The sequence below is a fragment of the Esox lucius genome, chromosome 25 (assembly GCF_011004845.1).
Source record: "Esox lucius isolate fEsoLuc1 chromosome 25, fEsoLuc1.pri, whole genome shotgun sequence".
In the NCBI taxonomy this organism is placed as follows: domain Eukaryota; kingdom Metazoa; phylum Chordata; class Actinopteri; order Esociformes; family Esocidae; genus Esox; species Esox lucius.
Genome location: NC_047593.1, coordinates 18,979,444 through 19,007,399, shown reverse-complemented (window position 1 = coordinate 19,007,399; position 27,956 = coordinate 18,979,444). Strand labels below are relative to the sequence as shown.

The 27,956-nt window shown below is 43.0% G+C and overlaps 1 protein-coding gene across 2 annotated transcripts; it reads right to left on the bottom strand.

Annotated features, from left to right (window-relative positions):
• Window positions 1-656: 656 nt before the first annotated feature.
• Window positions 657-26,018, bottom strand: LOC109615127. Of its 2 annotated transcripts, XM_020043644.3 has the most exons (8): window positions 25,865-26,018; window positions 16,970-17,069; window positions 16,286-16,469; window positions 14,751-14,823; window positions 1,692-2,105; window positions 1,410-1,556; window positions 1,099-1,166; window positions 657-874 (listed from the first exon to the last, which is right to left on the bottom strand). In XM_020043644.3, the coding sequence occupies exons 3-8, from the start codon at window positions 16,454-16,456 to the stop codon at window positions 746-748; spliced, it is 1,002 nt and encodes a 333-aa protein (XP_019899203.1). In that variant the 5' UTR covers window positions 16,457-16,469; window positions 16,970-17,069; window positions 25,865-26,018; the 3' UTR covers window positions 657-745. The 2 variants fall into 2 exon arrangements, with proteins under 2 accessions (XP_019899203.1, XP_019899204.1); XM_020043645.2 differs by lacking the exons at window positions 14,751-14,823; window positions 16,286-16,469; window positions 16,970-17,069; window positions 25,865-26,018 and adding an exon at window positions 2,337-2,890.
• Between the last annotated feature and the right edge of the window lie 1,938 nt (window positions 26,019-27,956).

Below are 27,956 nucleotides of genomic sequence, written 5' to 3'. Positions count from 1 at the left end.
CAGGAACACATTGAGATACTCATATCAGTATGAGGTGTTCTGCCAACAATGGATATGTAATCCTAATGTGCTGTGTTTTGTTGATGTGTTAAAATGAGGAGTTCATAAAGAGAGGATGGAAGTTCAGAAGAACAGCAGAAACCAGTCATTTTATATCTCTGCTGTGTCACATGAAATCAGTATTAAACTGTCATCGTATTAAATTAAGTAAGCAGCAGTGTGGAGCAGGCCCACAGTAATCACGTAAAGCCACAACCCTATTTCTACTAAAGTCTACTAAAGTCACAGTTGGTAATAGGTCACACCCGTTTAGCATAAGAGCCACACCCTCTTGGTGTATAGGCCACAACTTTGAACGCAAGACATTTTTACATTGTCATTTCAGTAAAATATGATAATGTATCCACAGTAATAAAGGAGGGGCTCTAGGCTTTGGGGGCCCTAAGCAAAATGTTTCTAGTGGCCGGGGGCCCTTGGCAACCGCATATGTTACAAATGTCTAGGACCGGCCCTGCTTGTATTGCTCACCTGCCATGGTTGTGATTGGAGTGGTTTCCTTTGTGTCTGGAGAAATGAAGAAATCTCTGTATTTCTTGGTTAATAAAGACAGCAAAATGTACTAAATATTGTGGAGACTCTTTTTTACTGTTTGTTTTTTTACACAGTATGAACTCTAATTTCATTAAAATTAAACAAAAAACATTTGTATTTCTGTAAGGGCTGTCTCCTGGTATTGATGGCTGGTTTAGGTCACACTCTGCTGGTATTTGATGGCTGAATAGGTACTGAAGTCAGAGTTCTGCACTTTCTTCTTCTTTGGTCTCTTCTGTCCCTGACGGATATCCAGCGAGGCGTAACACAGGTCTTGTTCCTCCTGATAGACAGAGACACAGAGAGAATGACGAGACACAGAGAGAGACAAGGGAGATATTTTATCATCAATCCCCAAAAATATTGAATACATCATCACAGATGTTTTTGTATACAATGTATCCATGCTACTGACTGGAATAAGACCTGGTTACAAAAGTAGGTGGACTACAAAAAATGATAGCCTTCAATAGAACTACAATACCCTTTGTGAAACAGGCACAGTACCTTCTCTCTGCTGCCACTTCCTGTGGTGTTGATCCTGTTCAGAGGAACCTCTGCTGTCTCCATTGTTGCTGTAAAATGGATTTTGGCATTATTAAAACTCACTAAAACCAAGAAAATATGCAAACCTTTAAGTAAAAAATGCAAAATATAAAAATGCTAGGCTATAAGACGTTCCTCATATCGACAGTAGCATTGACTAACGGTTGAGGTCAATAATATGAATACATGAAGTACTACCTAATGGATTAAATGTTACATAGATTACAAAGTGAAAGAGCGGACAAGGTTGAAAGTAACATGAGGTGCTGTACCGTTTCTTTTTCTGCAGAAGGAGTAAACACAGGAGGAGGAGAGGAGAGAGGAGAGGAGCGCAGACACAGGACACAGACTGAACATCAGAGTCCAACACAGACCACAGTCTTCAGTATTGCAGGAGGAGGGCTTGGTTGGACTGATGTCTGGACATAAACACACAGGACCGTTTTAATGGAGAATTACCTTCATATCACTGCAGACACTACAGCAACTGTCTTTTCACACCAATTCCCATGATACAGAAATAAGATGCAGCTTGAACAATATTAAGTTCTTACCTAATGAAAGCCTTGTGGTGACATTTCCATAGCTGTAGAAGTGTTGATTTTCAACAGATTGTCCAATGTTCACCTTAGTTTCCATAGTCCCACAGTAGTAGAGTCCCAGGTCAGATTCAGTGATGTTCTCAATCAGTAGATCATAGGTGTTGTTAGAAGGGTTCCACAACAAAGTAAACCGAGGAGTAACATTTTGAAAATATTCTTCTAAGGATTTACCAGAATCCTGGTAAGATGAAATAACAAGAGGAGGCTGGTGCTTGTGAGAGCAGTTCCTATACCACATAATATCTACTCCAGTGGATGTCCTGCAGTCACAGTAAAGAGTCACATTGTTTCCTGGTCTTACTATCAGCTCCACCTCTGATCCAGAGATCCCATCTTGACTGGAGGAAACAGCACCTACAAGTTGGCCTGTAACAGAACAAAACATGCCTGTTGAGATTAAATTCTACTCCAAAATGAACAAATAACATGGAAGACATCTTAACATGACTTTATGAAGACTTCTCTTCATGAACAAGCTTTCCCATGCTGAAATAAATGTTAACGTAAATCTGACAAAATCAACTAAATATGTTTCAATTGTTGCAGTTTACAGCTCTGCAGCAAACAAGAAGAAAAGAGACATATTAGTGTACTCACATAAGATTATGATGAGAGCAACCCCCAACCTGTCCATCTGTCTGAGTAGCAGGTTCTGATGTTATCGGAGAGTAGCAGGGTCTGATGTTGTCAGAGAGTCGCTGGCGTGTATTTCCGTGATGGTGACTAGATCGACTTCACCATTAAAGGGCAGCAGAGCAGTGATTGGCTCAAGCGAGTGGAAAATGTTCAGCTTGTGGTCTTTTTCTCTGAAACCCATGTCCTGTGATGTGATGGGGAGGGTCTAACGACGAGGTGCACACCTTTAACACCAAAGTCACTTGATGTCACGGGAAAACATACAGACAAACTCAGACAATGTGCCACCCGAAAGCCCTCTAGTATTAATTTAGGTATAATTTCTGCCCGCTGAGAAAGTTAGACTGAGGCCTAAAAACCTACAACATCCTGCTTGTGTCATATCCTGTGTAAAGAAATGCCTCTGTATGTTTGTCTAGGAGTGATAGGCAGGACCTGACAGCAGGGATGCCCTCTTGGTGCAGGTCAGGCTGTTAGCCAGCCTGCTAGCATAGTGGAGTCTGTCGATAGCATAGCCAGAATAGTTAGTACAGCTTTACCTCTTGCCACTGTGACTCGTTCCAGGCTGAGAAAAGTTAAACAAGGTAGTGCTAACAAAAACAACCTTATTAAGATAAAGCCTTCCTCCACTTCCTTCACAAATAGAAATGACTGCATCACCTCGCATCTCAAAATGATACTCTTAAATGTTACATCCCTTGCTCCAAAGGTAGTTGCTTCTTGGGGTTTAAGGCTGGGGGTCTCTGTAAAAGCACTGCTGTTGTAAAAAGGGCTTTATAAATACATTTTATTGATTGAGTTAGAGGCAGCTGCCCTGCATTGCCTCTAATATGGGATCCTAATGAAGTAATGCCTTGTGTCCTGCCTCCCAGCGACTGTGACAGCTTTGGCCTCTCTGGACGTTAATGCAACCAGCGATACAATAATCAAACCTATTAGGTACAGTCACAATACAATCAGAATCCTACTATGTACAGTCACAATACAATCAGAATCCTACTATGTACAGTCACAATACAATCAGAATCCTACTATGTACAGTCACAATACAATCAGAATCCTACTATGTACAGTCACAATACAATCAGAATCAGTCACTATAGAATCATGGTTTTGGTGTTCTAGTTATTCTGCCATGTTAAGGGGCCTTCAGGTCTGAAACCACAAGTGTTTCCATCCACTAAACTACCACACAATGTCTCAACTGAACCCTTGAAATGTAAAGCAGATTACAGTAAATTACTGGATGAGCGTTTTCTCTGCAAATCACTGACCAACTGGGCGAACAAAATAATTAAAAAAAAATGTATCCTGTGTCATGAGTCACTATATTTGAACCCAGGTTGTGCGGTGTACTGTATGAACACAAGATGTTTTTTTTTTATTATTTAATTGTGTGAAATGATGATTATTATTATTTTTACTATTATTAATATTATTATTTTCAACAATACATAATCATGTGGATATATTTACTGTGCATGTATTTACTGTGGTGTAACTCAATCTGTGGATGTATTTACTGTGGTGTAACTCAATCTGTGGATGTATTTACTGTGGTGTAACTCAGCACGTGGATTTACTCACCGTGTGGATGCATTTACTGTGGTGTTACTCACTGTGTGGATGTATTTACTGTGGTGTTACTCACTGTGTGGATGTATTTACTGTGGTGTTACTCACTGTGTGGATGTATTTCCTGTGGTGTTACTCACTGTGTGGATGTATTTACTGTGGTGTTACTCATTGTGTGGATGTATTTACTGTGGTGTTACTTACTGTGTGGATGTATTTACTGTGGTGTTACTCACTGTGTGGATGTATTTACTGTGGTGTTACTCACTGTGTGGATGTATTTACTGTGGTGTTACTCACTGTGTGGATGTATTTACTGTGGTGTTACTCACTGTGTGGATGTATTTACTGTGGTGTTACTCACTGTGTGGATGTATTTACTGTGGTGTTACTCACTGTGTGGATGTATTTACTGTGGTTGAATTGATCAGTCACCTACTTAGTAGTGGTCTTTGGCCACAGACCACAGACTAACACAGTGGTACATGTCCTCAGGAGACACAGACAAACACAGTGGTACATGTCTTCAGGAGACACAGACTAACACAGTGGTACATGTCCTCAGGAGACACAGACTAACACAGTGGTACATGTCCTCAGGAGACACAGACTAACACATTGGTACATGTCCTCAGGAGACACAGACTAACACAGTGGTACATGTCCTCAGGAGACACAGACTAACACAGTGGTACATGTCCTCAGGAGACACAGACTTACACAGTGGTACATTTCCTCAGGAGACACAGACTAACACAGTGGTACATGTCCTCAGGAGACAGACTAACACAGTGGTACATGTCTTCAGGAGACACAGACTAACACAGTGGTACATGTCTTCAGGAGACACAGACTAACACAGTGGTACATGTCCTCAGGAGACACAGACTAACACAGTGGTACATGTCCTCAGGAGACACAGACTAACACAGTGGTACATGTCTTCAGGAGACACAGACTAACACAGTGGTACATGTCCTCAGGAGACACAGACTAACACAGTGTTACATGTCCTCAGGAGACACAGACTAACACAGTGGTACATGTCCTCAGGAGACACAGACTAACACAGTGGTACATGTCTTCAGGAGACACAGACTAACACAGTGGTACATGTCCTCAGGAGACACAGACTAACACAGTGGTACATGTCCTCAGGAGACACAGACTAACACAGTGGTACATGTCCTCAGGAGACACAGACTAACACAGTGGTACATGTCCTCAGGAGACACAGACTAACACAGTGGTACATGTCTTCAGAAAACACAGACTAACACAGTGGTACATGTCCTCAGAAAACGCAGACTAAAACAGTGGTACATGTCCTCAGGAGACACAGACTAACACAGTGGTACATGTCTTCAGAAAACACAGACTAACACAGTGGTACATGTCCTCAGGAGACCGAATAAAACAGTGGTACATGTCCTCAGGAGACACAGACTAACACAGCCCTATAACGTAGCCAAGCGCTTTTAGTGTCTAAACAAAACCAGTCAAAACCCCCTAAGACACACACTTTTTAAGAGCTCTGTGCGTCGACCTGTGTGTGTGTCTGCTTAGGTCTGTGCATGCCTGGGTGTGAATGTGTGGTTGTTACTAGCTACCATGAAGTTGTCCAAAGTGTAATCAGACGATTCAACATTTTCAACACTACTCTGATTTTGTGTGAGATATATGAACACAGGTTCTAAAACTATAAAAAATTATTCATCCTGTGATTCTTTGAGCAAATACTCCTGGGTTGCTTCTGCAGTATGTTTTGGGTCATTGTCCATCTTTAAAGTGAAGCGCTGTTTCGATCAGCTTTGCTGTATTTGGCTGAATATGAGCAGACGATATATCCATATATACTTCAGAATTCATCCAGCTGTTTCTGTCTTCTGTCACCATCAACATTAATAGTGACCCAGTGCCATTGGAAGCCATTCATTCCCATGCCATCAAACTGCCTCCACTGTGTTTTACAGATGATGTGATTTGCTTTGGATCATGAGGCGTTCCAAGCCTTTTCCATGCAGCCTAACAATGGCCTGTTTTACTTGCATTGTGGGTTCACAGCAACAGCTTCCAAATGTGAATGCCAGACATGGATTCAACTTACCTTTTACCTGCTTAATTGATAATGAAGCCCACATCTGTCCATGAAACAGCTTTTGAATCAATTGTCCAGTTACTTCTGGTCCCTTGTAAAAGAGGGGTCTACATATTAAAGAGGTGTAAAAACTCTAAATCATTCCTCTAATTTGGATGTGATAACCTCAAATTAAAGCTGACACTTTAAAACACTTTAATCGCATATTAATTATTTAACTGTAACTTGAATAGATGTTGGTAAACAGACAAAATAACAAAACTCTTGTCAGTGTTCAATGATTTCCGGACCTAAATGTAAATCCATGTTGGATTTAATGATTCTACCAGATTTTCTTTTGTTTTGATCTCAGGATCTCCAAGGAACCAGGAGGAAGTCCAGCAACGAATCAGAGGCCAGTTATTCTTGTGGATGGAACTCTAGGCTGTGTCCCCATGAGGACGTACTGATTCATGAGGAAAAGGACTTCACAATTATCTGTGCAGCATGTCTTTTTCAATGTACAAATCATGTTTCTTTCTGGTAAACCTAAAACCAGGTAATAGTTCTTGTTATACATTTGGTCAACATTAGTGATGTGTGTAATTTCCTTAGAATTGGGACATGTCATTCTTTTACCCATAGTTCCTTGTGTGTTTGTGCTAGATGCACCATGTTTTAGTGTGTACAACAGAATCTTGTAAATCAGCCATTCATGATTTGCAATGCAGAATGCAGACTATTTGGAGAGTTACAGTGCCAGAAGAGACTGTCTCAAGGACCATACATTCTTTTGTCTTATATTGGTCCCTCGTGGATAAACATCTGCCACATTGTCTTTGCTATACCAACTGAGCAACACACAAAATACACACATAGTCAAATACACAGACAGACACACACAACATACATCATCACAACTTAAGCCACAATTTGCTGTAGTTTTGTGGTCTGTCGGAATGTGTCAGTCTGTGTGTGTGTGTTTTCATAGGAGCTTGCCTGCCTGGGTGTGAGTCTGTGATCGTCCTGCTTCCTCTGGTACTTTTCAGTAATGTAGGCCAGAGGCTCCAGGTGTGGGAGTAAGCCACCACTGTTTCCATTGACTCTTTGACCTTCAGTTATATCTCAGCACAAAAAACAAACAACACATTTGTTATTAATCCCATGTGGTCACTTGTGTTTGTTCAGATCTCCTCCACACCTTCTGTTTCTAAAAACGGGTAAGTTTTCTCTAACTTATAAATACATTTGTCTTTTCACACAAATCCTAATCAATTAAGGCATTAGATTTATAACTGACTGCTGTGTTATTAAACAAGTGTTTTGACCTCAGTCACATATCTTGTAACTCATGTCTTTGTTTGATCTCAAACTGGTTGTAATCTCAAACAAATTTCACTTCAACTAAGACTGCTCATCCGAGCAAGACTATCATGGCATGAAGTGAAAATAGAGAGCAACAATACAACAGTCAAAGTGTATATTTTATTTTATTTTGGATTGCCATCTTGATCTGTAGTCCTCGCTACTGGAAACACCTGTGGAGGAAAAACAGCCTACACACATACAGAACTCATTCAGCTCAGATATATGAGTGAAACAAAAAGAATGTTAGACTTCAAGATCAAATATCAAACTGTTTACTACATTAGAAGCTGTCAAAGAAACAGAGACAGTTCATGTTGTACTTCGGATGGTGAGTGTCAGAGAGTAGTAGTGACAGAGAGTAGCAATGTCAGAGTAGTGTCAGAGAGTAGTAGTGACAGGGAGTAGTAGTGACAGAGAGTAGCAATGTCAGAGAGTGGTAGTGTCAGAAAGTAGTAGTGACAGGGAGTAGTTGTGACAGAGAGTAGTAGTGTCAGAGAGTAGTAGTGACAGAGAGTAGTAGTGACAGAGAGTAGTAGTGACAGAGAGTAGCAATGTCAGAGAGTAGTAGTGTCAGAGAGTAGCAGTGACAGGGAGTAGTAGTGACAGAGAGTAGTAGTGACAGAGAGTAGCAATGTCAGAGAGTGGTAGTGTCAGAGAGTAGTAGTGACAGGGAGTAGTAGTGACAGAGAGTAGCAATGTCAGAGAGTGGTAGTGTCAGAAAGTAGTAGTGACAGGGAGTAGTTGTGACAGAGAGTAGTAGTGTCAGAGAGTAGTTGTGACAGAGAGTAGTAGTGTCAGAGAGTAGTAGTGACAGAGAGTAGTAGTGTCAGAGAGTGGTAGTGTCAGAGAGTAGCAGTGACAGGGAGTAGTAGTGACAGAGAGTAGTAGTGACAGAGAGTAGTAGTGTCAGAAAGTAGTAGTGACAGGGAGTAGTTGTGACAGAGAGTAGTAGTGTCAGAGAGTAGTAGTGACAGAGAGTAGTAGTGACAGAGAGTAGTAGTGACAGGGAGTAGTTGTGACAGAGAGTAGTAGTGTCAGAGAGTAGTAGTGACAGAGAGTAGTAGTGTCAGAGAGTAGTAGTGACAGAGAGTAGTTGTGACAGAGAGTAGTTGTGACAGAGAGTAGCAGTGACAGAGAGTAGTAGTGACAGAGAGTAGCAATGTCAGAGGGTGGTAGTGTCAGAGAGTAGTAGTGACAGGGAGTAGTAGTGACAGAGAGTAGTAGTGACAGAGAGTAGCAATGTCAGAGAGTGGTAGTGTCAGAGAGTAGCAGTGACAGGGAGTAGTAGTGACAGAGAGTAGCAATGTCAGAGAGTGGTAGTGTCAGAGAGTAGTAGTGACAGGGAGTAGTAGTGACAGAGAGTAGTAGTGACAGAGAGTAGCAATGTCAGAGAGTGGTAGTGTCAGAGAGTAGTAGTGACAGGGAGTAGTAGTGTCAGAGAGTAGTAGTGACAGAGAGTAGTAATGTCAAAGAGTAGTAGTGTCAGAGAGTAGCAATGTCAGTGAATAGCAGTGTCAGTGAGTAGTAATGTCAAAGAGTAGCAGTGTCAGAGAGTAGCAGGGTCAGAGAGTAGCAGTGTCAGTGAGTAGCAGTGTCAGTGAGTAGTAGTGTCTGAGAGTAGCAGTGTCAGTGAGTAGCAGTGTCAGTGAGTAGCAGTGTCAGTGAGTAGTAGTGTCAGAGGGTAGCTGGGTCTGTGAGCAAATGGGTCGGTGAGTCCAGCCCCCCTTAAGGCTCTACAGAACCACAGCTCTAGCTGATACGACCACAAACCACACACACAGACCTTTACATACATTTATAGTCATGTGCACATTTACATGCTGTACACACACACACACACACACACACACACACACACACACATGGATATGAACACACAAATAAATGGAAACATATACATACTTTATGTATAAACCATAAATAACCTCTAATATTACTTTTTCTAAAATGTTACACCACAAAATATACTTTATGAACACATCTTTTTCATAAAGACCTCAGTACAGAAAACCCACACGACTTCCTGTTTCTGCTGCCATCGTTTTGCTATTCGCACAAAGAGGACTGAAGTGCATATGCTTTTCAATGTTACATTTTCACATTCTTCTGCAAAATGGTAACAGTGAATTTGTATCTGCATTTCTGAATGTGGTTTTGATGTTGTACTGATGCTGTGTGTGTGCTACACACAGAAATATGCATCACACATCACCAGGGAAACAAGAATCACTACAGTCGGTTGAGTGTCATACCAGTGTGTCACCTAATGCATCATGGGTATTGTACTCTATTTACAACAGCAGTTTAATAATGCTCTACAAACATTGATTGAGCAAGAAATCACTCTGTGTATTCAGTGTCTCTATGAGTGTTGTCTTCTCATCCTTGGTGTTTGTTTTGCTCATCAGCTGAGTTTTTGAGTTTAAACCTCTGGATTACAATCTAGAGGGTCATCTGTGTGACCCAGTTTATAAAAGCCTCTGACTGACTGTACTTCAAACAGTTAATAATATCGACCTACATTATTTTACATTTATGATTGATAATGTGTAAAGTTGCGCAAACATTAAACCGGAAGTAATGTTATTAAGTGTCATTATGAAGGTCTGTAGGCCTCCTTTAGGCTCTTGTCTTCTATGACTGAATGTTTCTGTTTCAGAGGTCAGATATCATCTAGAAGGAGTGTTTGACTCTCCATTGACAGGAAGCTTTGTGCTTGTTTTAGATTAAAAAAACGTAATGAAGTGCTGCAGTCTACATTGACAACCTCAACTCTGTCTAGGTGATGTGAAAGATGTCTGACTCTTTACAATGCGAGACCTTCCTCTTCACGTCACAGGACATGGGTTTCCGAGAGATGGGCCACAAGCTCGAAACTTTCCATTCAACTGAACCAATCTCTGCTCTTATGTCCTTTCATGGTAAAGCTCTGTCTACTGTCGTCATCACGGAAATCTGCACCCCTAGACCCAGATACCCTCAGACAACACACCAGACCTAAAACAACAAGATGGACACGTTTTGTATCGCTTTAATTGTAACCATATGTGAGTCAACGTGTTTTACTAGGAAAATAGTTGCCTGTGTTTAATTACTGAGATGTTGTTTGGACAATGTTGTTTGCTGTATTTCTGCATGTAGAGAAGTTTATGATGATTCTTCGTCTGTTACCTGTAGGTGCTGTCTCCTCCAGTCAGGATGGGATCTCTGGATCTGAGGTGGAGCTGATAGTCAGACCAGGACACAATGTGACTCTGTACTGTGACTGCAGACCATCCACTGGAATATATATCACATGGTTCAGGAACTGCTCTCACCAGCATCAGCCTCTTCTAATTATGCCAGTTAGAACGACAGTGAATTTTCCTCGGTTCACTCCACTGTGGAACCCATCAAACAACACCTATGACCTACTGATTGAGAACATCACTGAATCTGACCTGGGACTCTACTACTGTGGGACCATGGAGACTAAGGTGGTGGATGAACAAGTTATTGAAAGCAAAGAGGTCTATCACCATGGAAATGTCACCACCAGACTTTTGTTGGGTAATAGAAAAATTTAAGCTTCATTTGTCTTTGTCTTTGTTTCTGCACATCTAGTTTCCTTAACGGGAGGAGGTTCAGTTTATGACTTAATGTATTCCTGTGTGTTCGGTCCAGATATCAGTCCAACCAAGCCCTCCTCCCCTCCTGAAGACTGTGGTCTGTGTTGGACTCTGATGTTCAGTCTGTGTCCTGTGTCTGTTCTCCTCTCTTCTCTCCTCTCCTCCTTCTGTGTCTACTCCTTCAGCAGAAAAACAGGTAAACCTTCTTACACTATATTTGTAACACACTATATTTCTAATGTCTTACATTAGTGTAAAGCGTTTTGTGTTTAGTCACCCTTACATATCATGTATTTTACATCAATCTTAGAGGCTATCTATGTCTTATGTTTTAGTGTAATTCTATGATTAAACTATTGTTATATTTTTCCCTAATAACTGTTGACTTTTTTTTAATTATAATAATGACAAACTCCACAGCTGTTACTGAGACGCAGGTTCCCCTGAACAGCACCTCCACCAGGGATAGCAGAGAGAAGGTATTGCATCTATCCCGGAATGGGTGTTGTAGTTCTGTGAAGGGTGGCCATTTTGATTTGTAGTAAACACATTTGCAGCCCTTTCCAAATCTATATATAAAATATAAAAGAAAACAAAAGTTATAAAAAAGGCATTAGTTATTATAATACAACTGATATAAGCCTAATTTAAATCACACATTCCCCCCCCCCCCTCTCTCTCACTCAGCAGGAAGTAGAACTCTGTTATGCCTCTTTGGAGATCCGTCAGGGACCAAGACCAAAGAAGAAGAAACAAGTCCAGGACTCTGACTTCAGTACCTACTCAGCCATCAATACCAAAAGAGTGTGACTTATACCAGCCATCAACACCAGCAGAGTGTGACCTATACTAGCCATCAATACCAGCAGACTGTGACCTATACCAGCCATCAATACCAGCAGAGTGTGACCTATACCAGCCATTAATATCAGCAGACTGTGACCTATACCAGCCATCAATACCAAGAGTGTGACCTAAAACAGCCATTTATAACTGAAGAGTGTGACCTATACCAGCCATCAATACCAGCAGACTATGACCTATACCAGCCAGCAATACCAGTGGAGTGTGACCTATACCAGCCATCAATACCAGCAGAGTGTGACCTATTCCAGCCATCAATACCAGCAGAGTGTGACATATACCAGCCATTTATAACAGAAGAGTGAGTCCTGTAAAAGTATAGACATCTATGAAATTACGTGTAATGTAATCTCCATATATGCTGTAAGAAAGCCTGTTCCTTTAAATGTTCTAATGTCATGTCATTGTAACAAGTTGAGTTCTTTACTCACTAATGACTTCATCAATTGACACACGTTGCTGTGAACACATCTGTGATTTGGGGACAAACTTCCCCTTCTCTAAATTGTCCATCACTGTGTGAAATATACTAGAAAGTGAGTAAAATATATGATACTCCATGTTTCCTAATCAATTTAATTATGAAGTTCTTCATAATTAAATAGTAACATTGTCAACTCCACAACCGTTGTTTCTATGCTAAAACAACAATCTATCGTAACCAAAATAGCCTGCACTGCTAGTTGTATGGAATGTATGTTATCTGTTGCTCTCTGATTCTTAAATAATCTTATGATATGGAGGCTTTTCACTGTCACGCTTATATTGGTGAGATATCTGGTGTGTTTGTATTCATTAGATTTGTTTCTATTGCTTTTGATTCATATTATTTCCAGACCACATTGTGTGTGGATACTTGGCTAATCACAGCTCAATGTTTGACCGCTAGTCTTCAACTACAATAATAATGAAGGACCCAAACCCCAGGAACTGTCTTTCAGGTGTAGAATATCCATACCTTTACCTATTCAAAACAGTGTGTAATTCATTTGTATCATTTTTATCCATTCATTTGTGTACCATTTTCAATGGTAAGACAAGATCGTTTTATACATTTTCTTTTAAATTACATTTAGCATTTTGTTTCTGTAGTATTTCCTTAAAATAATTACATTAATTAGAATTGTGATGTTCACTTCAGGTGAAATGCTAACATAGCTGTTTGTATACAGAATTGTATTTGTTTTCTTTAACGTTCAATAAAAATATATGAAATGTAAATTATTCATAGTTTCATTCTTTTTCCAGTAATGCTTTTCCAAGGTCCGGAAAGTGTCTTCCGACTTGGACTAATGAATTGATTGTGGTACTGTACATATCAGAGACAGGTTTGCTGTCAGAGACAGGTTTTAAATATTACCCATGGTCTTGTGCAGAGAGTGATGTGAGCAGTTCAAACGTTTGACTGAGTCACACCTCCTATGGTGAGTTTCAGAAGTGTTGGTGAAGCAACTGAATGACACCAGTACCTGAACTCTTATATAACAGAACACTAAAACAGGGACACCTGACACCTTTTTCAAAAAACGCATTAAATAATAATTACAATGTTAATTATTTTATATACAGGATCTCACAAAAGAGAGTACACCCCTCACATTTTTAGAAATATTTGATTATATTTTTCCCTGTGACAACACTGAAGAAATGACACTTTGCTACAATGTAAAGTAGTGAGTGTACAGCTTGTATAACAGTGTACAATCAAATATTTGCAAAAAATGTGAGGGGTGTACTCACTTTTGTGTACACACACGCACACATCCACCCTGGGTTACAGTAGGAAGTACACAGAAACAATGGTTTCGGCCTACCTCAGAGCCTCGCATTTGACCTGAATGACTGGCCTAGCTTTAACCTCCCCTACAGAGAAGCAAACCACACACTCAAACCTACACAAAGGCTAACACTTTCAAGCACCTGTTAAGTACTCATAAAAAACAAATCCTGTTTGCCAACTCCAAGTCTTACAAAGGTAGTACGTTGTGACGGTTTCAGTTGCATTGAATGCTGATGTCCTGTGTCGCCCTAATGCTCCTGGCTGTGAAGGCACTGGAGTCAGAGCTCTGGGCTCTGACGGAAAGAAATGCAACCTGCTTTAGGAAAAAGGAATCGGCCTCCTGAGAAGAACTTCCCTGGATCCAGAACCATGCTGCCGCTACACGTCTGTTCACCTTTCAACCTTTCTCCCAGCTGAGATGGAAGTCCAGACTGTTCTATTATTCGGGGCCCCCTCTCCCAGCGGTCGTGAGCTCTCTAGCGGTTGGGCCCTTAGCGAGCGTTTATGTTGTTTATGCCTATAACCGGCCCTGCATCTCCCTGTGGTGCAGGTACCATGTCAGTTTGGGCTCATCCTTCCTCCATCCAGAGAATAAGAACATCTGGTGGATGTCCGGCTGTGTTCTGGCTGTGTTCTGGCCAACACAGACCACAGTCTTCGGGTGTGGAGGTGAAATTGTGTGCTCTTCCGGTTTAGGAACTTAAAAGAACCAACCTCTCAGGCTCAGTGATGTTCTGAATCAGGTAGAATGTAGGGTGTTGTAAGAGCGGTTCCATACCAGAATATATCCATGGAAAGATTTGGGAACTGTGCTCAAGCTCTTGGTAATTGCCATTATAGTGCATTGAACTGAAAAGAGATGGCCGGTACTCATGAGAACTGTTCCTGAACAATGTGAGATGTACACTAGTGGATGTTCTACAGTCACAGTAGAGTGACATCGTCTCCTGGTCTGACTATCAGCTCCACCTCTGATCCAGAGATCCCATCCTGACAGGAGGAAACAGCACCTACAAGTGGCAGAGGAAGGAACAGCGTTAAGTTAAAAAGGGAAACAATTTTCCTAACTGATGATCATCTCTTTTTGGTGTTGTGTACAGGACCTTCCTGAACAGATGACTGACCGTTGTCCCAAACAGAAGCTGGGGAGATGTTTCGCTCCAGGGAGATGTCTCGCTCCAGGGCAGCAACCCAGACAAGCACATCAGATAAGAAAAAAACAAATCAAGTGAACTACACTGCCTCAGAAAATAATCCAGATGTCAGGCAGCTGTTAGGGCTGGAAATAAACACAAGAGTGTGATGAGGGCAACGCTACCCGTCAGCCTGGTTAGCTGACATTCAGGGGGCGAAAGTCAAGGGGTGACCGGGCAAAGACCTGATGTATTTTCCCATTAAAGGGCATAAGAGCTGGGATTGATTCAATCACATTGTAAATAATAATAATAAATGGATCAAAAAATAAAACTGCTACACACAAATACTACATCTGATATAAATGTCTTTAAACTGGGTCACATCGATGACACCATGGATTCCAGTGAAGCGCGTTGTAGCAGAACAGTGCGCCGACATGCAGAATGTGTGGGGGGGTGGGCGGGGGGGGGGCGGGGGTCGGCCGACCTGCAGAAACCACAGTTGTTTCCGTCACTTTCAGATCTACTGTGTGGTCAGCCACTACTGTGGCCCGTGCGTGTGTGTTTGCTTTATGTGCAATTTATTTAGCAACATAGCCGTTTTCTGAGTCTGAGTTTTGGGCAGTTGTGTGTGTGTGTGTGTGTGTGTGTGCCTGAGGTGGTATAAAAAGCAGTTAACACTTCTTTGTGCCACAACAACTGCGTGTGTGTTTGTGTGTGCGCGTTTAACATAGGTGTGGCGTTCTGTGTGTGTTTGTGTGTGTGCGTTTAACGTAGGTGTGGCGTTCTGTGTGTGTTTGTGTGTGTGTGTGCGTTTAACGTAGGTGTGGCGTTCTGTGTGTGTTTGTGTGTGTGCGTTTAACGTAGGTGTGGCATTCCATGTGTGTTTGTGTGTGTGCTTTAATGTAGGTGTGGCGTTCCGTGTGTGTTTGTGTGTGTGCGTGTTTAACGTAGGTGTGGCGTTCCGTGTGTGTTTGTGTGTGTGCTCTCCATCGTGTTGGGCATGTTTGACCTTGTGTCTGTGTGTGTAACTGCTGATTGTGTCTGTACCTGCGTTGTGTGTGTGTGTGTACACGTGTGTACGTGTTGACTGTGTGTGTGCGTGCGCATTACCTAAGTGTGTACATTTGTATCTGTTTTTGTGTGCTCGGCTTTGTGTTTGTGTTAGTCAGCACATTGTCCACGTGTGTTTTTTGTTTTTTGCTTGGTTTGTGTTCTGATCCACGTTAGACATTTTGGCCAGTGGTGTTGGAGTGTGTGTGTGTATTATCTCTTTGTGTACGTGTGTGTGCATTTGTAATCTGTGTGTGTGTGTGTGTGTGTGTGTGCGTGGCCACTCTGAATGGAACCGCGCTTCCCCTCGACCACCACTAGAGGCCAGTGCAGCTGTTTGTTCAGCTGTGAGAGGCTCCCAAAGTGCATCTCTGTCTCGGTTAAACAGCGTCAGGCAGAGCTGGGCCGGTTCGCTCCTGCAGAGCTGAAAGGGATTTTTCTTTACGTACCTGTAAGGTAATTCTCCTCCCCCAGGTGTCCCGAGTGGGAATTAGGCAAAGAGGATGAAAACCAGAAGCGATGTGACCCCACAGCACCGGAGCTCCCCACCTCTGGAGAAGGGTCACCAAGGAGGTCACAGGACATGCCCTGCTACAAGTCAGCGACGCCATTAAAGTCATCCACTATTTTAATCTGTTGGAAGAGGGGTGTGCCCTTTGATTCAGACATGACACCACGAATGTCCAAAAGGATCAAAACAGTGAATGTCCCACACTGTTGAAAAGTTGAAAAGATCAGTGGCCATGAAAACCGATATTTTGGCCACTAGAGCCCTCTAATCTCCTCTATACCCGACATTGATCTGTGGTCATGGATGGTCTGTAAGTTTTCAATGCAACAGTTAACCAGATATATGCTATTTACAGTCTCCTTGTGTAGCATTATTGTTGTGTTTAGCTTGTCCTGTCATTGTAGCCCAATGGAGAGAACATCATCTTCTCTGCCTTTGAAGATAATGGACAAATCAATAGCCTCCAGAGTGACCACTTGAGGTGAGGGAAAACCAGTTCCAAATAATATGGTTTTCGGCTGAAACCTTTAGCAAGAAATTGGAGTCAAAATGGCTAATTTGACAATCAAATCCCCAACTCAATCCCATCAGCTTCTCCACAACACGAGTGGCTTTCCCTTACCTTCGGCACTGGGTCAATGAAATGCTGCAGCCCATCAAAACGAGGAAGCGTTCCCTCGACGTCTGACAGCTGTTGACACCTCCAGACTCCCCTAATGGCTCTGGTGAAACAGTTGCTGTGTGTTCAGCCTATTAGTATACATATTCATGAGTAGTGATCGAAGTTCAAAAAGTAACCGCTTGGAAAAGCCTAAACAAATTTTTTGTAATTATTTCTGTTTAAACCCCATCCCTTAACGTTCTCATTCAGGAGTCAAAATCGGAAAATAACCAGTCGAAAATCCAAAGTTGACTTTGTCATTGACGCGCGCACCTCCTCGTTGAAACGTCGAAAGCGGACGCGAACCTGTGAGACGTGGCTGTGTTGTGCCACGGCGTTGGGTTAATGAGCTGCGGCTGATCAACACCGATGGGTTAACCTTTGCTGGGCCGTTCCGTCACGACGGGCGCATTGTTCAGCCGCCTTGTTCATTAACGCTAACTGTAGTGGTTGAAGATTAGTGCGAGGAATAATGACAATCTCTTTCTCAATCTGCATATATTTTATAGCAGTTGATTGGACCAACATAGTCAGTCAGCGATTGTTTTGTGTTGCACGCACAATCACACGCACGCACACGCACACACCATGCCAGAACTAGATGGCCTCCGTCCATGGTGAATTCCAGCCAAAGTGCAGAGATGCAGATGAGGAGAAGAGAAGGAGGATCCTCTATATGGCCAGCTGCTCTAGTCTCCTATTCTCCCCTCTCCTAATTTTTACCCCTCCTCCCCTTTTCCACCCCTCTCTACTCATGCTGTCTACTCTCTTACACTCCACTCCTCAACTCCCCACCCTTTTCCTCGCCTTGTCCTCTCCTCAACTCCCCACGCTTTCCTCCCCTTGTCGTCTCCTCAACTCCCCACCCTTTTCCTCCCCTTGTCCTCTCCTCATTTCCACACCCTTTCCTCCTCTCCCTCTGTCTGTCTGTCTGTCTAGACCTCTGCGATTTCTTGCCCATTAGTCCTCCATTAATGTCACCAGATGAGCGTTCGCGCTCGTTAGCGTCTAGCGGTTCTGAGACACGGAGGCCCTATGGGATCAGCAGCCAGCCGGTCGGTGAGGATGTTAGCCATAGCATCGACGTTACGACTAACCACCGGTTCTTAGCCGGAGACAAAGACACACATGTAACATTTTGGGGATGTTTACACGCACGCACACACACACACGCGCACACACACACACACACTCTCGGTCAAAGTTGCTGTCAACAATGGTCGATACCCACTCCAACCTCAAGGGGTTGTCAGGGGAGATGGCAGAAGCAAAACCACTGACCTTTGACCGTATACACACACCATGGCCCCCCTACAGAACAACAGTGCCAAAGTAGAGCAGGAGTCATGGGACAGATCAGTGGAGGAGAGAATAAAGGCTTTACCCTGCTCCACTCTCCATCCCTCCTGCCACCAGTCTTTCTCCTTGCCTCCTCCCCGCCTCCTTCCCTTCCCTCCTCCTGCAATAATGTACATAAAACCACACGGACAAACACACCCAAACACACACACACACACACAGTACTTCTACTACCAAGACAAAGGGACAGTTTATTACTATAAATGCTCTCAAAGAGGCTTGTGCTTAATAGTTTGTATGACTTGTAAATTGAAAGCCAATTGGAATAGAGCGACAGACCAGAACCACCAACCCAGAATAGAAAACGAGGGGAAGATATTCAATTAGAGAATGAAGATGAATCCATGAAAAAAGAAATAGGGGAAAGGAGGACAATAATAAAGACACGAGTAGAGGAGGGAGAAATAAAGGACAAAATTAGTCGTTTTCCTTTTTATCTGTGGTTCTATTTCGTCGCTGCGGAGAGGTTCTTTCCCTGTGGCGGAGATTCTGCGCTCAATCACGGTTTCCGTGGAGATGGAAATTAGAATGTTCCCTCGTCTCTGTCTCTGTACGTTCTGGCCTTACGGCACCTCTCCCGCTTTCACACACACACACACACACACACACTAGTCTCCACCCGCCCCCCCACTAATCTCCTGCTAAACACACATCTTAACTCTTATTCTCTCTCTCTCTGTCTCTCTCTCTCTCTCCTTAGAAAAACCCAGTCCGCTGCTTTGGGCCCAGTTTGACACAAATCCTGTCTGATAGATACTTTGGCACTCAGATAATTGAATCAGAGGAAAACAATGTAGGGTGGTCTCAGTATGAACCGGTCACAGGTCGCATGTTCACCCTTGGGCCTGAGAGAAACGGTGAGATGGTTACATCACCAACCCGGCCCAGTCTGACAGACCTATTCTTTACTGCAACCGTGCGCTTGTGCGTGCGTGTGTGTGCGTGCGTGTGTGTAACCTTAAGGTCCACTTATACAGCTTGGTGACAATATCAAAACACCGGGTGACCAGAGGAGTGGACGTTGATATGGACACACACACACACACACACACACATACACACAGAGGGGTCAAAGGGTTACAAGCTTTACATATAAAAAAGGGGGTGTCTATATATTAAGCAGTCCATAATATACACTGTTATTCGGTCTGTTATATGATGGAGTCAGTTTTAAATAGGCACCGATTAGTTTTAATTTTCCACTAACATTTCATGCTGGATGTGTCCTAATGAAAAACTATAATTTTCACACAGCGTCATCAATGCTCCATCCATCTTCTGCTCCCAGTGGGTGGTGTTAAGGATGAATTGTTGTAATGTGTTTCAGCTGAAGGATATGAGCATCAGGATGGTTCAGCTGTAGTTTAGTGGCCCCCTGGGCGGAGCTCTGATTTGGGGCTGGATGTTTGTACGTCCCCACGGGTTACCGTTGCCGTGGTGTTAGAGAATAGGAACCTACATCTGTAGTTCACTCTGTAGTTTATCTGTACTAGTGTACTACTTAGTACACTACTTTAACCAGAGCCCTATGGAGAGATGACACCCTATTCCCTATATAGTACACTACTTTAACCAGAGTCCTATGGAGAGATGACACCCTATTCCCTATATAGTACACTACTTTAACCAGAGTCCTATGGAGAGATGACACCCTATTCCCTATATAGTACACTACTTTAACCAGAGTCCTATGGAGAGATGACACCCTATTCCCTATATAGTACACTACTTTAACCAGAGTCCTATGGAGAGATGACACCTATTCCCTATATAGTACACTACTTTAACCAGAGTCCTATGGAGAGATGACACCCTATTCCCTACATAGTACACTACTTTAACCAGAGCCCTATGGAGAGATGGCACCCTATTCCCTATATAGTGCACTACTTTAACCAGAGTCCTATGGAGAGATGACACCCTATTCCCTATATAGTACACTACTTTAACCAGAGCCCTATGGAGAGATGACACCCTATTCCCTATATAGCACACTACTACAGACCAGATGCCTTTGAAGACAGATTAAGACCCATATATGGAATTTAGGAAGTAACCATAGTTACTGTTTCTACTTGTGTCTATGCTTGTGTGTGTGTGTGTGTGTGTGAGTGTTTCTGACTTAACTGTATGACGTGGACAGAAATATCCCCAAACTGTTTCTAAATCCAAAACATTTTACTAATGGGGACTTTCCTGTCCTCAGTCTAAAAAAGACACCCCCCCCCCCCTAAAAACACACACACACACACACATAAATAGTTTTTGTTAGTGTTCTATTTGATTCAATTATTCGGCCACTGTTTTCTTCACTGTGCAGTCTGGGGCACGGAAAGAGGATGAGTTTTGGCTCTTGTTCCTTGGAGGGCATGTGTGTGACTAACCTCTGTGTGTTCTTCTGGGTGTTAGACACGTTTTAAAGGGCCTATATTGGCGGAGTGGAGACTGCATCTTGTGTACTCTGGAAGGGTTTTAAGAAAGAGGAGTTTGAAATGGGGGACACGTGATGGGCAGCTGGACGTGGGGTTTCTTCATAGATGTAAGGGAAGGTGGTGGCGTCAAGAGAGGTGAGAGCTTGGGTCCAAAGGAGATATGTGTCCTTTTGTACACTATCCAACCGAGAGCTTGGGTCCAAAGGAGATATGTGTCCGTTTGTACACTATCCAAACGAGAGCTTGGGTCCAAAGGAGATATGTGTCCGTTTGTACACTATCCAAACGAGAGCTTGGGTCCAAAGGAGTTATGTGTCCGTTTGTACACTATCCAAACGAGAGCTTGGGTCCAAAGGAGATATGTGTCCGTTTGTACACTATCCAACCGAGAGCTTGTCTGAGCATTTAATCCAACCTCCGGAATGGAGAGGTGATCGAGGATCTGATACGCTGAGTGAATGGGATGAATTTAGGGTTAACTTGTTAGGAGACGGGATGAATCCAGTATTCGATCCGGCAACCTTTCGGTAACTGGTAGGTTGCTCTAACAGCCACGGCACCTCATCCCCCTGGATATAGGGATGGATGATGGATAGATCAGGGGAGGACTAGATTACAGGTATGACAGGAGAGGAGACAACCTTCTGCTGATGTACATCTACACTGTTCCAAAAGAGTCCCTCGGCTGTTTCCAGAGGAGAACCCGTCGTGGTTCTCAGGAGGAACCTATGAAGTACCTTTTTAGGCTCCAGATAGCAAATGTTTCAGTGTACAAATAGAATGAAAAATAGATGAAGGGAATCACAGAGAAAGAGGAGAGATGGAACCAAGAAAGACATGAGGAACAGAGGTACAGAAGAAGCAACAAAATGTTATTTATTAATCTACAGTATAGAGTGGTTTGACCCTTAATGGGTTCACACACACACACACACACACACACATCAATGTGATCTCAAAGCTCAGGTTAATATTAAATGTTTTTCTAGGGGAGATGAACATATTTGGTAAGTAAAAATAAGTAAAATAGATTAGGGTTAAGTACTGAAGTTATGGTTATTAACTGAATGGTTAAGGTTTAGAAAGTACTTAAATCTATGAAAGTGGAAGCATAAAAATAACATTGGTCTATCCAATTGTTCAAACTCACAACCGTTGAAGTCCATCTACACACACACACACACACACACACACACACACACACAAGCACACACACTAATCTGTTATATGTCATGTTAGTGTTAGCTCTGGGGTCTTTGCTTTTATATGTGTGTGTACGTGTGTATGTGTGTGCATGCTTGACTGTGTGTGTATGGCATGCTTTTGTGTGTGTAGGTTTTCTTTGTGTGTTGTCATGCTTTTGTTCCTGTGAGGAAAACAGACTGGCAGTTTTCTAAGTCGTTGTAGACATAGATGCTGACTTTGACTCCCCTTGCCTCACCTTAACCTTTTAAACTTTTCCCTAAACCTAGAGGAACTGATGCTGGCAATTTGTTTTGTCTCGTGGGTGGGACAGGATGACATGGCTACAGCTTGGCTGGAAACCAACCATCTCACTCACTTTGAACTGGAAGGGCGTGTCTGTAGGTGGTCGTATGAGCCTGAATTCACATCTTCACAAATGTTGGATTTTGCTTCCACCAAAATATGTTTTTTTTTTTAAATCTCCCCCGGACAAATGTTTAATATTGATGTGAGACTGTGAGATCCCGTTATTGTGTGTGTGTGAGAGTGTGTTTGCGTGTGCATGTGTGTGTGTGTGTGTGTGTAATGTGATTTGATCAGTTATGATCTCACCTCTTTAGGGCTCTAGTGGCCTGTGGGACTCGAACACTATCGTGTCATCATGGCTTATGTCTCCTCCATGTGTGCGTGCTTGTGTGTGTGTGTGTGTGTGTGTGTGTGTGTGTGTGTGTGTGTGTGTGGGAGTGAGAGAGAGACCGATAGAAACACGATGGTGTCAGCCCAGTTTAAATCTCTCTCTTCTGCTTCACTAATTGCTAAGAGCCACAGGCCCCAGAAGAAGACAAGCGCTTCACTGCACAACCCACAGGGACCTTTGGGTGTATGTGTGTGTGCAGGGGTCAGCAGTCGTGTGTGTGTGTGTGTCTAAAGGGCCCTGCGGTAGCGCGTGTATGTGTGTGTTGTACTGTAACTGTGGCTCTATGGTAGTAACTTACATGTTCTGTCTGAGCGTTCTGGCGGATGGGTTTGTATGGGGTGTGTGTGTGTGGGGGGGTCTTGAATTAATAAGCGATTGTCAGTGTGTGTGTGTGTGTGTGTGTGTGTATCTTCTGCCTGTTTGCATCTGTCCGCTTCGGTTTCCTCAGCATCCGAGTGTGTATCTGTATGTTTCCGCCATTTTAGGCTTACTACATATAAGCGCGCGTGTGTGTGTGTGTGTGTGTATACACACACCCGCATTTGTATAGCGAACGTGTTTTGTCAAACACACCTTCTTCGAGCAAAACAGGTTTTTGTTTTGTTTTTTGTTTTTTTGGGCTCTGTCTTGTGTCCGTATAACGAGCTCCTACACCTTCCCTCTGACAGGCGCGCTCCGGGGTTCGGCTCTGAAGCGGACCTCACACGCTCCCCCGCGGGCCGCACTGGGCCCCGAGCTGCCCGTCTCCCGGTGACAGGTTGACCGGCCAGGCCGGCTCCGGGTCGAGCCTGGACGCGCCGGGCTGTAGCTTGTCAAGGAGCTGATGGCCCGACACTGGGGCTGCTTATCTGAGAGGCAGGGAGCGGATCCCCATACTGGCAGGGGGACGAGGGAGGGGACGAGGGCCCGGGGGCTTGTCCATCCGGAAACGCCTGTCTGCGTTTGGATCTGGTGCTTCTGTCAACCAATCAGGAGACATCGGAGGACTGGGCAAGACAAACATAATGCTCCTCTAATGAAAGGCCCCGGCTGTAGAACATCAGTCTTACCACGACGTTGTTGCCCTGCCACTAAAAAAGTGTTACACCCGATCTGGCCCTAACATCAACAAATGCAGGTTAACTAAAATTAGGCTGTGAATGACCCAGAAGATGAGGTCAGAGGGGTCGTCTACGCTGTCAAAACAACATCCAATTTCATCCGAGTTCCGACAGCCTGCCGTGACGACGTCCAACCGCTGATTCTCAAAGTGGGACAAGCACATCACACCCCTTTGTTTTCCGTTCCGAGAAATCAGCTCTTTTTTTTTTTTTGCAGATAGTTAGCTTGTTTATTTTGATTTGCATATTTCAGCCATTTTTACCGTGTCCTGGTCCAATGAGAGGGATCGCATTGACTTCTGCGTTTTGCATGTAAATGCCAATTTAATCGCTCTGGCGGTTCTCCGAGTTTTGAGCTGGCTGTCATTACTGCCTGTCTTTAACAACAGAAAATGTTTAGATAAAAAATTGGAATCCAGATTTACTCTCTGTCATATCTTTTAGATTGTATTATTTAAAAAAAAAAACATTCTGTAATCAAAAGTGCTATAGAAGTTGAATACATTTAAATTAAAGCAATTCTCAAACTTCTCATAACTAAGCCCTCATCTACAGATAGATTAACCTACTGAAGAGTCTCCCAAGGAAGCTGGTTTTGGCGTTCTATTCACGCACACAGACAGATCCCAGAGAGCCCCAGGAGAGCCGAACAGTTATTTAGTTACTAGATAATGAGAAAAAAGAGGACTATTTGACATGCCGGAAAGAATCAACAAAAAAAAAAAAATGAACAAATCATGAAGAGGCCTTGGCCTAAATAAAGTGGATAATGGCAGAATGCCTCACAGAACCAATACTAGGAAAACCCTTGACTATGTACAGACTCGGCAAGCGTGACCTTGCTGTTGAGTGGCCATCATAAGCAGACCTGGCTCTTCAGAGAAGACAGGCTAAGACCACAATCCAGACTTATTATTCCCACAGGTCATACAATCCCAGAAAGAATTTGAAAACAAATCTCTTAAACAATATACAATCCCTGCAGCATTATTTGTGGCCCATAACCATTAGAAAAGGGCAGCCAGTGGAGCTCAAACAGCATGGTAAACAAATACGGGTCTTTATATTTTATTGTCATTCACACTTAAAACACTAATAAGAAGCTAATCATTCAGGCTGTCAGACGTGACAGAAAAAGTCATGTTTTGAGGGCTGTTTAAATGAGTGTGGCTGAAATTTGAGTAATATTATTAAAACATTAAAATCTTAAAAAATATTGTTACTAGTTATTGATTTTCAAAGAGAGCAGCTGTTTGGAAACTAGTTATCCTCATGAACAACTCCTGGCGCACTAAAGTTGGAAACTTGTCAAATTCCTGTCCTCTGGAGCGGAAGATTCTGGCGGACCTTGTGATTTGCTGCGGAAACTAAGCTGTGTTTTCATCGCAGCTGTTTACTCCCCCCCCACCCCACCCCACACACACACACACACACACACACACACACACACACACACTCACACTCACACTCACACTCACACTCACACTCACACTCACACACTCACACACACAAGCTAACATCAAGATGGCACACGACAAAGTGCACAGAGTACTGGACGGCACGAGAACTTTAATCCGGATGTGGTCTTTACCGTCGCGGGAGACTTTAACAAAGTAATTCGGGAAAAAAACAACTTTTCCGATATATCGGCGACGTGTACCATGCGTCACGTGAGATTTTAAATTATGTTCCAACCAGGTTTATGCTGACATCCGTGATGTGTGCAATACACACGCATAAACACACGCTCGCACGCAGTCCTGGCGCATGCATGCTTCACACCTGCTTCTATCAGACTCCTCGGAGCTCCTCATTTATGCTCAGACTGTTACTGTCTGTGCTGCAGAACTGAAGCCTCCAAACCCCGCCACATGAATGCAGATGCTCACGCTACAAACACACTTCATGCTTTCACCTGTTTTTACATTGTCTTTCCCAGTGTCTTTAATGTGTCTCCTATGTCGATGACGGTTTTATTAGTATTGCTGTGGCATTAACAGTTCGGTAAAGTTAGGACGTATACCGTGAAGCCACAAACGCATCTACAGAAAAAATACTTCATCCTACTCTATGTCCTACTCACCGGCGCCATTTCATTACAGGTCACATCACATCATCTTCTGTTTCTTAGGTATTCCTCCTTCTGTCACAAATCACCATTCTTCTGTGTATTAAAGGGGCATTTCACCCTGCGGCGACACTAGGTGGTGTGCATCGTGTCGGAGAAATTTCCAGGGCAGTGAGATTTGTTGTACATATTTGGCAGGGTGTCAAGATGTTTCCTCTCTCTAAAGGACTGCACTCCACCACGGCTGTTACTTCCTGCTCTGCCATAGCCCCTCCCCCTCCTCTCCACAACCCAGGTTTGGTGGTAGATTAGTTACAGCTAGCTAGCTAACTTTACAATAAGCAGCACAATGCATTGTTTTCATGTTTTCATTTTACATTTTTTTCCCCCTGTTATTGTAACACATGGTGGCATCATTCAAAACATTCATTCTTAGCAGTTTCTACTGGTAAACGTAAGTTAATGGCAAGTAACTGTGACGGTATATAACGAGCTTAACAAAAGGAAATTATTCATCGAAACAGTCATCTCTACTGGTATCTATTGTTGATGTTATTGTTTGTTGGTAAGTTATGAAAATGACCCAAATTCACATTCATCAATCACGATTGTGTTGAGGAGATCATATGTTTTCATGACACACATTGCAAACTTTTGTAATTGGTACATTAATACGTTGTGCTACGGTGAAATACCCCTTTAAGTCAGACTATTCTGCCTGGCACGAATCACCATTCTATTCTTAAAGAATGTGTGTATAAGGTCAGACTATTCCGCTGTCAAGTGTGTGGAGGAGTGAGGGAGAGACAAAGAAAGAAGCAGAGAGGGAAAGTGCAAAAGAGGAGACAGAAAGAGAGAGAGAGAGAGAGAGAGAGAGAGACGAAGGCAGAGAGCACAGTGACAGACTTATATTACCCACGATGACAAGGAGCGAATAATATTACTCTAAGAACTTAACTTGTCAGCTTTTTGCATTTTTTTCTAGTCCAGGAAATGGATTTTAACTTTTTAAACAAAAACAATTAAAAATATTTGTCGGTTTGGAATAAAGAGATGGAGACAAGGGGTTTGGAAACCCACAGAATGAAGGACAGAGGGAGAGAAATGGTTATAAGTCTTGGCTAAGTTGCGAAAATAGAGGATAATTGTCACCAAAAAAGATTGGTAAGAAGAGGAATAAGAAAAGAGAGGCGAAAGAGAAAAGAAAGGGATGAGGGAGAGTGAAATGAGGAGACCATGGAGGGGAAGAAGGAAGATGGATGTTTTAAGTCCTTCCATACAGTTTGCAAAGGTCATCTAATGTTAGCTCCCTCACACACGCAAAGACGCTCTCTCTCCATGTCTGCCTGTCTCTCTCTCTCTCTCTCTCTCTCTCCATGTCTGCCTGTCTCTCTCTCTCTCTCTCTCTCTCTCCATGTCTGCCTGTCTCTCTCTCTCTCTCTCTCTCTCTCCATGTCTGCCTGTCTCTCTCTCTCTCTCTCTCTCTGTCTCTCTCTCTCTCTCCATGTCTGCCTGTCTCTCTCTCTCTCTCTGTCTTTCTCCCTCCTTCTCCTTATATGCCCACGGTGACACATTTTGGCTGATGGACGCGTAACATCTAAAGTGCTCTTTTAGCACCTCTCAAACTTTTTTATGTTTTTTTATGGCCATCCCGTCGTTAAAATGGTCAGCCGACAACCAGGGCAGCGTTCAAAGTGCCCCAGGCATATTCTTACCTTAAGGCTGAATCCCAATACGTCCTTCTAAGCTCCACCCCTGCTTTCAAGGGTGCCCCGCCCCCCCTTGTGAGGCTATACAGTTCAAATGAGGTTGAATAACTAAGACATATTAGTTAATGGAACATTTTAATTTGTGTTTCAGGGTTAAAAGAGCTTTATAAATAAATGTAATTGATTGATCATAGACATCAGTCGTGCTTCCACAGGCATTCGGCCTAAAACCCCAAAAAGGCTTCAGAAAAACTCTCTAGTAGGTTTGCAACCTAGGAAAAAACCTAGAGAGGAGCCAGACTCTGAGCTGTGGCCTATCCTCCTCAGGTTGTGCTGGATGAAAAATCTAATAGCACATGAACTTTTCAAGGCACATTGTTCCACTTCGTTCATCTGTA

What these genes read in the sequence shown, in the direction of transcription:
- LOC109615127 (XM_020043644.3), bottom strand. Translation starts at nt 16,456, where the DNA reads ATGACTTTAATGGCGTCGCTGACTTGTAGCAGGGCATGTCCTGTGACC. An exon ending in GGAGGAGAATTACCTTACAG is followed by an intron (nt 14,824 to 16,285) that starts GTACGTAAAGAA and finishes GCTGCCCTGGAG; the next exon opens with CGAGACATCTCCCTGGAGCG. An exon ending in GAAGTGGCAGCAGAGAGAAG is followed by an intron (nt 875 to 1,098) that starts GTACTGTGCCTG and finishes TCTGTCTATCAG; the next exon opens with GAGGAACAAGACCTGTGTTA.